Below are 17,500 nucleotides of genomic sequence, written 5' to 3' on the forward strand. Positions count from 1 at the left end.
GTTTGGCGCCAAGTTCACACCCATACACATACACAGACACACACATACACGAGACACACATGTACAGGAAAGCATAGTCAGAGAAAAATAGGGCTATAGAACCAAGTGACCAGCAAAAGCCACTCTTAAAATAGCTCAGGCAAAAAAATGGCCATGCTGTTAGTATGCACACACATGTGCACACAAACACACGCAAACGCACACACACACACACACACACACACACACACACCACACATCTTCCAAATAAGGTCTGTAGCTTACGACCGACCACACACACGCACACACACATACACACACACGCACACACACGCACGCACACACACACAATGTCCCAGTTCCGACGGCATGGATGCGCCGCTGCTGAACAGGAGGGCGCGTGGCTTCAGCAGCAGCAGTGTGAGCCTTGCGGCAGCTGCTGTTGCTCCCCCGTCACCCCCTTCAGCTCTGCATACCAGTCCAGGAACTGCCCAGCAGGCTCATGCTGTGTGAAACCTAGCTCTTGCTCAAGCGCTAGAACACAAACTCAACCCCCCCAACCCACCCCACCCCAACCCCCAACCCATCCCCATGCTGGCCGTCACTCTTGTGGCCTTCAGGTGATTCTATTTCCATAGAAACTCCTCCCTAGCTAACATAAAACAAACAAATAAATAAAAAAGCAATCAATCACTAAAACACACTCAGTACCTGGCAGTACAGTCATAGCTGGTTTCAGCGCATTGGCATACCAACAGCATGAGGTGTGATATTCATTAGGAGGATATTCACAGGCATCCCAAGACCAGGAAATGCCCAGCCAAACCTCTTTCTTTTTTTGTGTGTTTGTTGTCACAGGGGTGGTGGGGGGGAGGTGGTGGGTTATATTCCGCTCATGTTTGTGTGTGGATATATGTGTGTGGCGCAATATGACACATTGGTTCTGGCCTGCGGTAGCCAAAACACTCACGCTATCCTCTGCAGCACACCTCACTAGAACACTACTAGCGGTTACTAGTACTAACATTACATCACTGCTCGGTGCATTACATCATTCTGTACGGTACAGGATCCAGTTTTCTCCTTTCGTCTTTTGTAAGATTCTTTTTTTCTTTCTTTCTTTCTTTCTTTCCCTCTGTCTTTCTTTATTTCTTTCTTTCTTTCTCTCTGTCGATTGGAGACTGAAAGATGGAGCGTGAGGCTGTGCTTGGGGATGACTCAGATCGGGGTCCGTGGGGGATTGTGGCTCGCATGTCCAGCTGCCTGGCTTCTGCGCAGCTGCCCGGCCAGATGTGCTCCTGGTGCCTGGCTGCACCTGCGTCTGCACAGTTGCCGTGACAGCGCTATCCCAATCCCGCCACTGCACTACCACTCACAAAAATGTACTGTTACAGTCCGCAGTATTTACCCCACTTACAGTCTTTCCACTTTAACACCACTGAAAGGTGGCTATTGTCGTTACAGTATCGCAGAGCTACCCCTACAGTGGCAGTTCTACTCAGTACAGTATCAGCTTTACCACAACATATGCACCATGATGGTTCTACAATAACATCAGTGCCATGGCATGTCTGAGTACTACTACTTATATAACATTATCTTATACCATCATGGTATATGCTTCCTACTATGATTTCTACCATATTATTACCTTCCCCGAGTGCCGCTGTTGGGCAGGCAGCTCACTGCTCTGGGTTAGTGTGTGCTTCACCTCACTGTGTATTCACTGCGTACTGTGTGTGTTCACCAATTCACAAATTGAGATAAATGCAAAGACCGAATTTCCCTCACGGGTTCAAAAAAGTATATATACTTATACTTATATACTTATACACCAGGGCTTTAAGACTATTCTTACAAAAGAAAAGCCCCTTACAGACTGTGTTTACCTCTCGGTCACAAGACTGCCATTGTCCTGACACAGCTTGCTACAGGTTTACCCTTGGCTTGGGTGCTGCTGTGTTGAATGTTGCTCGCTCAGCAGCTATGGCTACCCAGAGTCAGGCCCCACACAGGCATCCCTCGTAAGGACTAATGCACTGCTGATAGGGTGGCTAAAGAACCAGGGCTATTGATTGAGTAAACTACCCTGCTCATGTTGGGGGTCGGGGATCGGGGTGGCAGGTGTATGTTTGGTGAACGTAGGGGGGAGGGGAGGGGAGGGGGGTGGGGGCGTGTATTTGAGTGAGTTCTGTTTAGTCCAGCTCCACAGAAAATGTAACAGACATTGGCTAGAGCAGAGATAGTAAGACGAGAGAGAGAGAGAGAGAGGGATAGAGACAGACAGATAGACAGACAGGCTGACAGACAGAGAAAGAGGATGAGGAAGAGAAGTAGAGAAAGGGAGGTTGAAAGAAAGACAGAAAAGAGAGAGAGAGAGAGAGAGAGAGAGCAATGTGGGCGATAAACAGACACTCAGATTCAAAAAAGAAAGAGAGGAAAGCCGTATGACTGGCAGGATGAGCATCGAGAGCGAGTAGCAGAGAAGGAGAGAGGGAAAAGGAAGAAAGAGAGAGAGAGAGAGAGAGAGAGACAGAAACAGAGAGAAGGAAGACATTACCCTTCGCCGCTGCTGCAGAGGCCAATCGAAGAGATGAGAGAAGGGCAGTGTGAGCGAGACAGAGACAGAAAGAAAGGAAGAAGGGAAGAGCGAAAGACAAAGCAGACAGACACACACACACACAAAGAAAAGAAAAACACACACACACGCACAGACAAACACACACAAGACATTCAAAGACAGACAGACAGAGAAAAAAAGAAGGACAAAGGGAGAGAGAGGAAGATTTGGAAGAGGAAGAACATTAATATGAGACAGACACAGAGAAGAGAGAGAGAGAAAAAAGGGTACAATGCCATGTGTTTTCATAATAACCACAGAAATAATACCCAGTGTCTTCCAATGGCAGATGCATTCTCTTGTAGTGTCAAATTCACGTAATATTGCACTCAGACAAATTACATCTCACACACACATACTGTACACACACACACGTTCACACATACGCACACACACACACACACACAAATACAAACACACTCATCCAGTCAGAAATTCAGTGTTCACATCTTTACTGACACATCATTTAAGTCGTTATGCAAGCTTACCCGCGACCTCAGTCAACTGATATCGGAATCAGTTGAGGGGAAAACACAAATGCACACATTGCCAAGAATGCTTATGTGTGGCTTGTGTAGTGAGAAGAAGTCATGCATTTATCATAAGCAGGGGCCTTTCTGCATGTTCAAACTCCACTGGCCTCTTCCACACCCACACACACACACACACACACACACACACACACACACACACACACACACACAGACACACACACACACAGACACACAGACACACACACAGACACACACACACACACACACACACACACACACTTCAGCCTCATCAGCCATGGTAGACAGCACTATGCCCCCAAAGCCCATATGACCCTCAGTCAGACAACAGCATTAGAGTGCTGAGTCATAGCACAGCTACCATATGATTAGCAGCCCTGGCAGTCCTGTCGCTTCACTACACCCATGCCGGCCTGGGCTTGACTGGGGACTCAGGGACAGTAGTGGCCAGAGGGGGCAGCACTCGTTGGATACAGTACGTTTCATCTCTTTAGACGTCGCCCAGCATACATTTTACAGTATTCACACACAAATTTAAAAGGACTTCTGTCCTGCATTGTACATCTATGAATGTCTACGTGATTAATGTGATACTACACTGCCATTACATAAAGACGATGAATCATTGAATCTCCCCATTCTGACAAACATATGTTTTTAATCCTCACATTCAGAATCAGCAGGCCAAAATAATTTCTATTCCATCTAAATGCGTAAACATACATAGGCACACCGGATGCTCAGATATTTTTTTTCCCAAACTGTCCTCTTACTCTAAAATCTAAATCTGTGTCTGTGTCTGCTACACCAGCTGCTTGGTCACTGGTCAGGGGCTGACAGTAAAGATATTCTATGGCCTCAGTTAGCCATCCCCGTCCCTGTGGACACTCTCCGGTTCTGGGGGACGGGAGCCGAGTGGCTCAGCCCTCCTCCTGCTGCTTCTCTCTGTCTCCCCTCAGAAGGGCACGGTGACTCCTGGCATTGGCTCTCGCCAGGCGGACAGTGGCCAGGGCTCTGCCAGAGGAGGTCCGAAATGCCTCCGTGCTTCGGAATCGCCTCCAGACAGCAAATGGGCGCCCTAATCAGATCCACCGTTGTCTGTCTGAACGGCAGATGCACATCTACGATGCGGGAACCGTCTGTCTATTGGTCGGGAGCGCTTCGATCGTAATCGAATCAGGCGGCGTTATCTCGCCCTGCGTAACGGTGGTGCGGCCAGCTCTGGCCTGCAGTGGTTTTAACCTTTAAAAGGGCGGGTTTTGAACATTCTAACACAAGATTCCATTCCGCAACAATTCAACGTTCTAAAATTCTATGTAGAATTCAATGAACCCAGACATTCTTTAGAATGTTCATTTTCCAACATTCCAAACACACCAGTGTGACGGTACACTCTTAAGGGTAGTCTGCAGTCTGCCGAGCAGGCCATAACCCCCGAACCCCCAGCGCTTCACCACAACCCCCTTTCCTGCATAGGGTAGACTGACTGAATGTGTGCTATCAGCTGAGGCCATCTCTCTGTCCATTAGCCTTGTCTGCAGCCTTGAAGGTGCTCAGGCCAGTCCAGAAGAATAGCTACAGTACACATGGGGGCTGAGTATGCTGATCAAACTACAGGACAAAACTACTCATGAAAATGTGCAAGTAATAACCATAGAACTCAAAGGGGCAAGGTCTTGGAAGTTGTTAGTTACATTTGATCAATCAATCTTTCTATCTATCTATCTATCTATCTATCTACAGTATCTATCTATCTATCTTTATGGAGGTTCAAGATGATTTCAAACAACAAACTCAAAGTCAAACCAAATATCAAGTATGTCACAATTCACACATTCACACTCATACTCACTCAAATAATTATAGCAATACTGCAGCAGTTTGATAACATATAAAAAGGAACATTCATGGAGGACAGCTATTACCAAGCTCACAGGCAGGGGGCACTACAGTACGCCTGCAGTGCAAGCCATCCAGAGCTCAGGGAGGCTCTGCATGGGCAAGGGAAGGGAAGGCTGGGGGGAGGAGGGGGAAGGAGGAGGGGTAGAAAGGACTGTAAGGAGAAGGATGGGGACGAGGGGGTTGCAGGCAAGCCAGGCACCTCTGAATTTATCCTTTAAGCCTACTGGCATCTCCTACTGGCAAAGTGTGCGAGGATTTGGGGGGGGGGGGTTAGAAGGGGGTTAAAGGATGTAGAGGACAAGGATGCAAAAGGAGGAAGTGAGCGCTCAAGTAATAGGGCGCTGTCTCTCTACTCAGCGAGCATGCCCTTGAGGATGCAAGGTGAAGGTCATTACTTGTTTGCTACGGGGCAAACCCTATCAGCCATACCGTCGTACCATGATAACAGTCCATTATGAAAGAAAAGAAAAAGGCAAGGTATGGATAGGCTCTCCTCGGGATTAACCGATTCTCAATGATAGCCATTCGCATCCATGCAGATAATGCAGATGTCATGCGTGTGTGCGCACGTGTACAACTCCGGACCGCTCGTCCCTGCTCCCGTACGCAGATGCCGATCGAGACTCAGCTGTTTTTTGTCTCTCGGAGCAGTGAGCGTGCTCAGATAAAACCACGCACACCGTCCAGCTTTCATGCCGTTGGCTTCAAAAGAGCTCCTGGGAGCTTCTTGGCATACTACATGAGGGGAAAATAGATCATCGCCCTTTTCTGGGATCCCCACTGGGCTTCCGGAGGGGAAAAAAAAAAAAAAAAAAAAAAAACAGACACCTATTCCATCTCCTCCCAAAAGGCCCAAGGGAATCCACTGCAGCCGGAATGTTTTTTTTTTCCCCAACACTGGCTGGGATAAAGTAGGATTGCACACAAATGGAGATCGCTAAACACGTTCATTTAAATCCATATTGAGACAGTTACTTAAAAAAGGTTAGCAAATCGACAGCATGCCGTCTCCAGACACGCATGCAGTACAGTATATACTATGGGCTGCAGGGTATAGGCCGCAAATATGTACACATGCACACACACACCACATCAGCTTTACCTGTGCCTGCTTCAGGTAATGCATCTTTTGAGTTAATGGCGGGCATTTTTTTTTTTTATCATTCCACCCATAAGCTGTTCCCATGTCCCTGAGTTCTGTCTTCTGTGTTGACTACACCCTAAGTCTGTAATCTGACAGAAGGGAAAAAAACTCCCATAAGCCTCTCTGTGTCTCTGTGCCTATTTTCACACCTCTTCTCTCTAGCATGCATTCCTCTCCTCATGCATATTCCTCTTCTCCACTCCTTTTCTCTACACCATCCTCCTTTCCCCACATTGTGTCTCATCTTCTTCTTCTTCTTCTTCTTCCTCACTTACTCCTCTGCCCTGCTCTTCCTCTGCACTTGGTGCTGGTTCTCATTTACACTGTCTTTCTTACACCTCCACCAATTAAGCCTGTCTCAAAACATGTCCCAAAAGTGTCTCAGCCGTTTCTAGTAAAACAAAATTAGAAATAGCATGTCCCTCCAGATCTCCTCATCGGTTAACCTCAAGCCTCTAAACCCACCCTTCCCTGTTCCTCCTCTCCTCTCCTCTCTTTTCCACCCCAGCGGCGGACCCCGACCTAAGCTCAGTGCGCCCCGCATCCATCCCCGCATCTCAGGCAGGCTCCCCAAGCCGTGCAGAGGAAGGAGGCGGAAATACCTGCTGCTCCGTCTCCCTGCTCCATCGAAGGAAAGGAAGTGTGCGTGTGTGTGTGTGTATGTATCTGTATGTGTGTGTGTGAGTGTGCATGCATGTGTGAGGGTTTCACTGTGTGTGTGGTTGCCTGCTGCTCCAGAACGGCCTGGGCACTAAAGGGTTACAGGTGCCTGGGGTCGTCACCCCCACGGAAATGAGCCGGACAGGGGCAAAGAGGAGGAGGAGGAGGAGGAGGAGGAGGAAGAGGAGGAGGAGGAGGAAGAGGTGGCTAAGAGGTATGGAATAGGCTTATAGTAAGAGAAAGGGGTGATATTAAAGGGTGGGGGTGGGGGGGGGGCATTTGAGTATCAGGACTAGCTAAAATTCTAAGAATGGAGAAGGGGAAACTGGGTAAGTGGATTCTTTAGGCCCGTACCCAAAATTATGAGTGCACACGTGTATGTGTGTGTGTGTGTGTGTGTGTGTGTGTGTGTGTGTGTTAGAGAGAGAGAGAGAGAGAGAGAGAGAGAGAGAGAGAGAGAGAGAGAGTCAGAGAAAGGAGGAGGAGGAGGAGGAAGAGAGAGCTGAATAGAGACCGAAGAGATACTGAGAGGGTGTGGAGGTGAGAACAGAAACAAGAAAGAGGGAAAGAGACAGACGGAGAGAATCTAGGGAGGTGGTTGTTTGGGCTATCAGTGGAGCTGCGCTGAGGCGTCTAGCCAGTAGGGGTGGGAGGAAGGGGGAGGGTAAGGGCTGGGAGGAGGAGGAGGAGGAGGAGGAGGAGGAGGAGGATGGCAGGATGACACTTACGTGAAGCCGAAGGCCACCAGGGCACCACTAACCACTATAAAGTCCAGGATGTTCCAAAGGTCACGGAAATAGGAGCCCTGGTGCAGGATCAGACCCAAATCCACCATCTGAGAGGAGAAACAGATACAAACAGAGAAAAGAGAAGAGGGGGGGTGGGGGGGGCAACAAGATAATATCCAATATTAAGACACTATTGAATTACTACTGAAACAAATTGAGACATACTGTATATTAGGAGAGGAATTTCAAAGTAATAGCAGCAGCAGTACTCCTTAAGACTTTTGCTTTCTTAATGCATGTTAAGCTGCAATACATCCTGCAATCCTCTCCACATAATGTGAATTTGTATGGGCTATATGTCTGCTTATTATGGTCAGTGCTTTGGCTGCATGGTTATACACTCACACCAGTAGGGCTCGTTTAAATTTGAATTTTGAGCGGATAGAGAAGAGAACTCAGCAAAACAGAGGAGGAGAAAGGTCACTTCAGCCCACATCAAACCTCTCCCGCCACAATGGGCTCATTACTTGACAATTTTGCTAAAAACAGAGCTGCGTTTTTCCACTGAGATGCCCCGTGCTTTATCCATCGGACACAAAGGCCAGAGCACAGGAAGACAGGAGGGGGGGGGGGGGGGGGGGCGTAGCCGCTACCTTAATCAGCATCTCAAAGGTGAAGACTCCAGTGAAGACATAGTCAAAGTAGCGCAGCACCTGCAAAACACACGGAGAAACATCAGCAAACAGCGCCAGACGCAGAGAGACTGGAGGAGGTATCAAAAAGAAAGACAGAAAGAAAGAAAGAAAAAAGAAAGACAGAAAGAAAAAGAAAGACAGTAAGTGAGGACAATGGAGTAAGAGAGATAGAGAGATAAAGAAAGTCGTAGAAAGAAAGTAATTCAGAGTTGAACATGCCCTCAGCTATCCTCACAGATGGGGAGGAATGATTGGGGGGTCCGGGGAGACCATGCAGAGCCTGACACACACCACTGACAACAGAAGGAGGGATGGGGAGAGGAAGAAAGACAGATGGACAAGAGAGAAAAGAGAAGAGAGAGAGAGAGAGAGGAGTACGGGTGGATGGATGGGCAGGCTGATGGAAGTCTGGATGGATAGGGGGATGGAGGGATGAGCTCCAAACGTGATGCAGTAGAGGTGCTCAAAGGACAAGATGTAGCTAACTCTGCCTATACACTGATGACTGACACTAAACAAGGAAGTCAACATCAACAAACAACAAACACAATGGACTGTTCCAAGGGAAGGGGTGTTGATATGAAACAGAAGACTTGCTCACATTGTTCCGGGGGGACTCGGGCCAGACTGGGTCCTCAGCAGCCAAGGCGATACTGCTCATCGCGATGACCAGCAGGATGGTCATTTCAAAGTAACTCAGTGTAACAATGTAATGGCACAATCTCCGAAACCTAAGCCAGACACACACAGTTACAATTGATTCTTATGATTCTTACAATAATAAGACTATATTTACACTATCAAGATAGAGCTACATTAAGGTAAAAGAATGATTCATGATTGTACTGTACATCCTCTATATAAAGGTTAAAGGAAAGACATTTTTAGTGGAGGACACTGTTTTGCATTCAGTTTACTCACGGGTTGGTGGTGGACAGGACAAACATGGAGCTGTATGGAGGCATAGGCCTGGGGCCACCGCTGTCTTTTGGGTCATCATCGTCGTCATCATTCTTATCCTCTTTTTTGGGGAGGGGCTCAGTGTTGGCATTTTTATTGACTGAGTGAAAAGAGAAAGAAAGACATTTCAATGTGCAAAGGCTCACTAAAAATGAATTGCAGTATGCTCTTTTAGTACGTTTTTTGACATGTTAAGCACCGAGGCGGAAAACAATGCAGCCAAATAGTTAATACGTTTCCAACAGCCAATCTCACTTTGCAGGATGGCGTTGTGCGAGGGGAACATGGGTGGCATGTCGACACTGGTGTGGTCTGCCCGCGGGTAGCCCATGCAGGTCAGGTACGCCATGCTGGTGGCTCGGCTGGGCACGAGGCTGCCGTCCGGGCCGGGGGGCGGCTGGTAGAGGCTGTGGGTGCTGTTGGCCAGGTTATAGATGCTGGCGTGGGGCGTGGTGTTGGCGGTGACGGTGCCGCCGCGGTTGCGGGCAGTGGCCGCGGGCGGCTGGGTGACCAGCTTGCTGTTCATCACGTTGTCCATGTCCTCGCTGTACACGCTGGCCTGCCGGGACAGGGTCTTCTGGATGGGCCGCGTGGTGGACAGAGTGGGCCCACTGCCCTCCCTACAGGTGGACGCAGAGAGAAGGGAGAGGGAGAGGCAGAGAGAGATAGATAGAGAGAGAGAGACAGAGGGGAGTTGAATGAAAGCTGAATGAAAAAAAACATCTTTCTTTTCTTCTGCTCTTGCCTTGCATCCATCTATTCACTGTAGCTAAGGTTCTGAATAAGAATCAAGACTAATAAATGATTGACCGTAATAAACAGTACCATACGGGTAACTAACCTGATGCAAGATACATGATACACGATACATGATACATGATTTAAGTTGAACAACTTTATCTACATCGCCCTCTCTTATCTCAGCCTTCCCATCATGCCCCTTGCTACAGGATGGAGCCCTTTGTACTCACTTCCTGGCTCTGTGCTGGCGGACCCTCTCTCCCCTCTCCCGCTTGCACTCCCCCTCGCTGCCTGAGGCGGCGCTGTGGCGATGTCTCCTGGGCTTGCGCTCCCCGCCTTCCACACTGGCCCCTGTGTCCGAGTTCTTGCTCCGGTGTCGGCGTCCACCTCCTCCTCCACCTCCACCTCCACCTCCCCCACCTCCTCCTCCTCCCTCCTCGTCCTCGTGGGCGCGGCGGTGTCCCCGGGGTCTGCGGTGCGGCTGCTCGGTGCCCTTGGCCTCGGCGTCGCGGGCGCGGGAGCACTGGCCACGGTGCTGGTGGCTGCGCCGGTGCGGCTTCTCCTCGGCCACCCCCTCCAGGTGGGTGGTGCTGCCGCCGCACGGGCGGTGGTGGTTGTGGTGGTGCTGGTGCTCGTGGGCGCCGTGATTCTGGCCCTGGTGGTGCTCGCCCTCGCCCGCCTTGCGGCTCCGCGCGCGCGAGGAGGACTCCGCGGGATCGGCGCCTCCTTCGTCTCCTCCGTCTCCTCCTCCTCCGACGCCTCCGCCGCCGCCTCCCTCTCCTCCTTCGCCGCCTCCCGTGCTCCCCGCCCGCTCGTGGAGGCGCGTCTGCTTGCGGAAGATCTCCTCGGCGCACTGCTGGCTGAGCCGCGCCTCCTGGTCGGCCTCGCGCTCCCCGGCGCACGTCTTGTTGGTGTTGTTGTTGCGGTTCTCCTGCGGGTCCACCACCAGCGGTCTGTCCAGGTGGGTCTTGGCGTCCGGCCGGATGTGGCGGGAGTAGTTCACCTGAGACACGGAGAAACGAGCGAATGGAGAGAGATCGTGACTAAATTAAGTCAACGGTTGGCACGCCCTCCTGATTCAACTCACATCACATCTTCTGACATCTTGACTACAAATGATTTCACATAAAGTGTACCTCAACCTACAAAGAAATATTCCCGAAAGATCACATATATGATCTTATATATTTGATATTTTACTGTTCTTTTTAGTCATGTTGATTTGTTGATTTGCTTTCTATCCTCCTGTTGACATTGTAGTGCATGTTATGTGTGGTGTCTTAAAGCTGCTGGGACCTTGAATTTCCCCTTGGAGCTCAATAAAGTATCTATCTATCTATCTATCTCTATCTATTCGGAATTCAATGGCGAGTTACAGGTAAGTAAGCAAGTCACAGGACTCTCTCTCTTCTTTCATCTAGTTTCATTGTCTCTGTTGACTCATCTCTCTCTCTCTCTCTCTCTCTCTCTGGCCCAATCCCAATGTCCGGACTCACGAACTCACGGACTTTGGTGCGCGTTCTCGCGAAATTCGTAAGGGTTTAGGGCTGTCCCAATGTCGAATTACATCGGGCGGGAGGGTTTGAGTACAGACTTACCGAGCCCTTTCCGTGAGTCTGCATCAGTGCAGACTTAACCTAAGGGAATTACCCACAGTTCAAAGTGTTGTGACGTTTACCGCGGAGATCATAGAAAAATCCGGAAATGAAGGTAAACAACAGCACGCACGACACACGTGCATGGTGCAAATGTTAGCAACGTCTTTGTTAGTAAACATCGCCAAGGTACATGTGATCTCGTGAAGTGCTGTCCCAATCCCAAATACCTATCTGAGCCTATGTGGCCTCACACACTCACTCACTTAGCACCTGAGATCAATTAAGTCTGTGAGTCTTTAGTTCTTAGTCTTTAGGGCTGACATTGGGATTGGGCCATTCTCTCTCTCTCTCTCTCTCTCTCTCCTTGTCTTGTACCTTCCAGCGGTCCTCTGGCTCCAGCTCGTTGTAAAGGGCCTCTCTGCTGTTGACCAGGGTCTGTTTGCGCAGTTCATTGGTGCGCTGCTCCCACACCGACTTTGAGTTTGACTTTGAGTGGTTCTCCTTACTGTAGGCAGAGAGCGAGAGAGAGAGAGCAAGAGAGAGAGGGAGGGAGGGAGAGAGAGAGAGAGAGAGAAAGGAAGAAGGGGTTGGAAGGGAAAGAAAGAGGGAGAGGGAGAGGGAGAGTGTCACAGAGTGCAACAGGGAAGATAGAGAGGAAGAGAGGAGGATAGCAGAATTCGGGAGAGGGTTTGGTACGGTGGCAGAAATAGGGACATTGAGCGTGAAAGAGAAAGACAGAGAAAAAGAGAGACAAAGAGAGACAGAGTGAAGAGAGAAGTGTGAAGGTGCATCAGACTCCTAGAAGAGGAGGCTTACGCACACACACACACACACACACACACACACACACACACACACTAACACACTAACACACACACACACACACACACACGCACACACACACACACACACAACATTGGGCTGAGGGGTGGGGTGGGGGGGGGGGGAGATTTATGGGGCCAGAGGGATGGGCTGTGGGCACCTCGGGTCAGAGCTCAGGAGGGGGGCGGGAGGGTCAAGAGTCGCCCTACACAACCAACAGCAGAGACACGAGCTACTGGTGGGCCAGCGGCCGACTACTGCTTGACAAAGCGGAGGCCACGGGCGCCAGCCAGCCAGCCAGCCAGCCAGCTGTTTGGAGGAAGCTCACGGGGCATGACTGAGGAGGACGAGGATGGTGACGCATGATGAGAACATGAGCTTACTTGACAAGTCAAGGACAGTACAGAAGCCACAAAAACCCACAAGGACGGCTACAACCAGAGAAAGAGTGGGGCGGAGGGAAAGAAGAGAAAGAGAAAGAGTGTAGAGTGAGAGAGGAAGAGAGACAGAGAGAAAGGAAATCTAGACACACAGAAACAAAGACATGCAGAGAGAGATTAAGGGCAAAAGAGGGAGAGTGAGACAGATAGAGAGATGGGGTGAGAGAGGGAGAGACAGAGAGAGAGTGTGGAAGGAGAGCGAGAGAGAGAGATAGAGAGAGATAGACAGAGATGCTTTCCCTTCCCAGCATCCCCTCTCACAAACAGTGTGGGTGGAGCGCTACTGAAAGGGACAGCCGGCAACAGAACAAGAGGCAGCGACTACTTCAGAGAGGCAAACCAAAGGGAAACGAAACCAACCCATAATGAGGCCATCAAAAGACAAGACAGACACAACTGAAACAAAAGGTGAAAGTAGGGTGGGGGGGGGGGGGGGGGTATGGCTGGAAGGCGTGAAACAGAAAGCAGTTTTTTTTTGTCTTTTTTTTCTTTAAAAAAAAAGAACAGAAGAGGATGAGTATAAATGAATAAATACCAGTCCAGAAAGTGTTCAGAAGCGTTGAGACGCTCTGTGCTTACTGTAACTCTGAGGAAGGAAAGAAGGGGTGAGCAAAAATGGCAAGACAAACACTCTCTCTCTGTCTGTCTTTCCACACTCTCTTTCTCTCTCCTCACTCTCTTTTTCTTACTGCCATAGCATTCATTTCTGTACCCCACTTCCTCGTTTATGCTTATGTTTAGATTTCTTTATAACTCTTGTTGTTTTTTTTCTACCTATACTGTATCATTCTAGCTTTCAGTAGCGTCAAACAGAAAAGAAAAAAAAATGTTCATTCAAAAATCTTTCACCCTTACAGTAAATATAACTGTGGGTGAGTTCTGAAAGTTAAACACAGAATTAGTTTCAGGGTGAATGAGAATACAAAACACAAATATCAAACAAATATTAAAAGTAAGATGTGAATAGATGTCCAGGTGTATGCATGTCCACTGAATTTGAGTGTGTGTGTGTGTGTGTGTGTGTGTGTGTGTGTGTGTGTGTGTGTGTGTGTGTGTGTGTGTGTGTGTGTGTGTGTGTGTGTGTGTGTGGCTTTCTCTGTGTGCATATGAGGGCTATATACTACACACGCACACCTATATGTATGTGTGATGTGACTATGTTTGTTAATTGCTCAATGTAGCATCCTAACAGCAGCGGCCTTCTGCTGAGGAGATCAAAGGACGACAGGAGTCCCTATGAAAAGGTGCAGGTGTCACAGATCAAAACACCAGCATGTGGTGTGTGTGTGTGTGTGTGTGTGTGTGTGTGTGTGTGTGTGTGTGTGTGTGTGTGTGTGTGTGTGTGTGTGTAGTGTGTGTGTGTGTGTGTGTGTGTGTGTGTGTGTGTGTGTGTGTGTGTGTGTGTGTGTGTGTGTGTGTGTGTGTGTGTGTGTGTGTGTGTGTGTGTGTGGTGTGTGGTATCTGTGCATAGACTGAGTAAAAGAATACACTCAATGACATGCGGGGGAAGATAAGAGAGAGGAAGCAAGAGAGGTGACAACAGATGAGAGCAAACATATGAGTGTGCATGTGTGCGTGTGTGTGCGTGTGTGTGTGTGCGTGTGTGTGTCTGTGTGTGTCTCTGTGTGAGTGTGTGTGTGTGTGTGTGTGTGTGTGTGTGTGTGTGTGTGTGTGTCTGTGTGTCTGTGGGTGGGTGTTTGCTAATGCAAAAAGAGCTTTTATGTTATGACAAAATAACAAGTGAGAATGAGAGAGGGTGTACATCTGACTATGAGAGAGAATGAGAGGAGGAGGCAGCAGGAGTGTGAGGGAGTAAGTGTCTGTATGTCTGCAAAAGAGGAAAACAGAAGGAGGGAGAGAGAATGTGTGTGTGTGTGTGTATGTGTGCTTGTGGCTACTGGACAGAAACAGAGAGAACAAGAGGACGAGAGAGACTCACGCTGCTATGGAGAGATTGGCAGCGGACAGGGGGCTCACTTCAGCCACCTCCTTGGCTTTCTGAAGGGCAGCTTTCTTACTGGCTTGCTTCTCTTCCTCTTGCTCATCCTGATGAAACAGACATGGGAGTCAAAATGTGTGTATATGTGTGTGTGTGTGTGTGTGTGTGTGTGTGTGTGTGTGTGTGTGTGTGTGTGTGTGTGTACACAGTATGTGTATGAGAGGCACAGATGTGTTTGTATATTGTATAAATGTGCATAAAACTGTATACACAGTACCTTGGTCAGCTCTTGTGCATTGGCCAGATTGTCCACAGCGATAGCCAAGAATACATTGAGCAAGGTATCTAGCATCCAGGAGTTAAGGAGGGAGCTCTCTTTGTATGGAAGAGAGAACTAGGTGGGTTTGTATATGTCTGCTGTGTATAAACATATATATATGTGTGTGTGTGTGTGTGTGTGTGTGTGTGTGTGTGTGTGTGTGTGTGTGTGTGTGTGTGCAGTTGGTGGTTGCATGGTTTGTATTTACTGTATATGTGGTAGGGTGAGTGAATTTGCATTTTCTGTTTTTGTGCGTGTTACTATTTAGCTGCATGTGCATTTTTTTGTGTTTAGGTGTGTGTGTGTGTGTGTGTGTGTGTGTGTGTGTTTGTAGTTGTACATGTACGTGTGTGTGTGTGTGTGTGTGTGTGTGTGTGTGTGTGTGTGTGTGTGGCATGTCTGTCTGCATGTGGTTTGGCCATTAGGCCCTTTGCATGTAAGGATACAGTTGCCAAAGAGCGTGAGCACTATGAAGAACACAGAGAAGACCATCCCCTTCCTCACTCCACCCTGAGACTCGATGCCATCGTACATCACCATGTTCCAGTCCTCTCCCGTCAGGATCTGAAAGGAATGGCACACAGTTCTGTCAGACTGTCATGTATGTGCATACGTACAGTATATGGGGCATGCATCATTATGTGTGTGTGTGTGTGTGTGTGTGTGTGTGTGTGTGCGCTGTCGTTCACCTGGAACACTGTCATTATTGCTGCAGGAAAGGTATCAAAGTTGGTAGGGGGAGTGCCGGCTTCAAAGTTAAACCTGGGAAAGCAGAAACACGACAGCATGTCAGAGAGAGCTTTTATCATTTATGGTGAATGTGCACGTCTGCGCTCCAAAGAGCAATCTGCTCGCTCATTCACAGATGCCAAAAGAATACGTACCAAAGAAAATCACATGAATGAATCAAGCGCTAAGCAGGACAAAGGAGGATTTTATTTTGCATTGTTTGATGACACCTCTTTCTCTTGCCAAAACACAGATGGTATATAGAATGGGTGACTAGTTTCTCGATTTCTTTCATGTCTGCAATTGAAGTGAGTGCTATCTGTTTCCAGTAAGTGTATGATAGCAAGCAGGTAATGTTAGCTGTGCATACTGTAACACTATTTGTAGGGCTAGATTAGATTCCGTCGAAATTCCCTTTCCTTGATATTAAAAAAAATATAGTGTTAATTACAGATATATACAGCATATCAACACATAGATTCACTACCGAAATACCCAATATTCCCATAATATTTCCATGGCATTCCCATGGTATTCCCATAATACCAAATTGTATAGTAGTCTATCTGTACAAAAGCCACTGTGTCTGTAAGCAATTCTTAGCTATTCTTAGTGATTTGACGACACAATTCCGAGCTCAATGATGAGGAGAATGGAATGCTCACTGGCCCCCGAAGAGCTGCATGCCCAGAAGGGCAAAGACCACGATGAAGAGAAAGAGCAGGAAGAGCAAGCTGATGATGGACTTCATGGAGTTGAGTAGGGAGACCACCAGGTTCCTCAGGGAGGCCCAGTACCTGTGAGCAGAGCGAGAGAGAGAGAGAGAGAGAGAGAGAGAGAGAGAGAGAGAGAGAGAGAGAGAGACAGACAGACACAGATAGAGAGAGAGAGAGAGAGAGAGAGAGAGACAGACAGATAGAAAGAGAGAGAGAGAAGGAGAGAGAGAGAATATCATTGATTCATGGCAATCACAACCCGGCAGTGGGGTGATTGATCGAACATCACAGGGCATCCAAAGCAGACTCCAGACAGACAAATGACTTGCGCTTAACTGGGACAGATGAGACAGAGTAGGCACAGGCAGGGGTGGACCGCACCATATCTGACCACACCGCACCACACCGCACCCACCCATACCGCACCACACAGCACCACACCACAACGAACTACACCAACCAGCACCACACTGCACCAACCCACACCGCACCACACCACAACAAACTACACCAACCAGCATCACACCGCACTGCACTGGCTGGACAGGAAGACAGGTGAGACTCACTTGGTCACTTTGAAGATCCTCAATAACCTGAGAGCGCGCAACACACTGATGCCAAAGGAGGTACCAGGCTGGATCATTGCCCAGAAGACCTCGAATATGCTGCCACATATGACCTGCCACACAAAGCCACACATACACACACATATATATATAAACATGTGCATACACTCAAAACACATGTAAACAACTACACACAGACGTACTGTACAAACAAGTGCATGCAGACATACAGTACAGTACTACACATACACATGGAAACTTTAAAGTTCAAAGAAATGTGTACCGCTAAAATAAGGCACACTCAAGGCACACTCAAGCACCATCAGCTCCATACATTATATGAAATCAATAAAGGGCTTGTTCCTGTATCAGTAAACAAATGCCTATTGATGTATTGCTGATTTTGTTTTGAAAATGTTAAATTGGTAGC

At 48.4% G+C, this 17,500-nt stretch overlaps 1 protein-coding gene across 1 annotated transcript in view; it reads right to left on the reverse strand.

Annotated features, from left to right (window-relative positions):
• Positions 1-17,500, reverse strand: part of cacna1aa (calcium channel, voltage-dependent, P/Q type, alpha 1A subunit, a) — a 105,365-nt gene that overhangs the window by 39,027 nt on the left and 48,838 nt on the right. The window contains exons 13-27 of the mRNA XM_062530898.1: positions 17,071-17,183; positions 16,454-16,585; positions 15,749-15,821; positions 15,506-15,623; positions 15,018-15,085; positions 14,741-14,847; positions 11,915-12,044; positions 10,750-10,944; positions 10,416-10,647; positions 10,172-10,292; positions 9,456-9,820; positions 9,162-9,300; positions 8,842-8,971; positions 8,199-8,258; positions 7,546-7,652 (exon numbers count right to left, since the gene is read on the reverse strand). Of these exons, the coding sequence (XP_062386882.1) occupies positions 7,546-7,652; positions 8,199-8,258; positions 8,842-8,971; positions 9,162-9,300; positions 9,456-9,820; positions 10,172-10,292; positions 10,416-10,647; positions 10,750-10,944; positions 11,915-12,044; positions 14,741-14,847; positions 15,018-15,085; positions 15,506-15,623; positions 15,749-15,821; positions 16,454-16,585; positions 17,071-17,183 (2,090 nt within the window). The remainder of the gene's footprint in view (positions 1-7,545; positions 7,653-8,198; positions 8,259-8,841; positions 8,972-9,161; positions 9,301-9,455; positions 9,821-10,171; positions 10,293-10,415; positions 10,648-10,749; positions 10,945-11,914; positions 12,045-14,740; positions 14,848-15,017; positions 15,086-15,505; positions 15,624-15,748; positions 15,822-16,453; positions 16,586-17,070; positions 17,184-17,500) is intronic.

This window comes from Sardina pilchardus, chromosome 3, assembly GCF_963854185.1.
Source record: "Sardina pilchardus chromosome 3, fSarPil1.1, whole genome shotgun sequence".
Classification (NCBI taxonomy): domain Eukaryota; kingdom Metazoa; phylum Chordata; class Actinopteri; order Clupeiformes; family Clupeidae; genus Sardina; species Sardina pilchardus.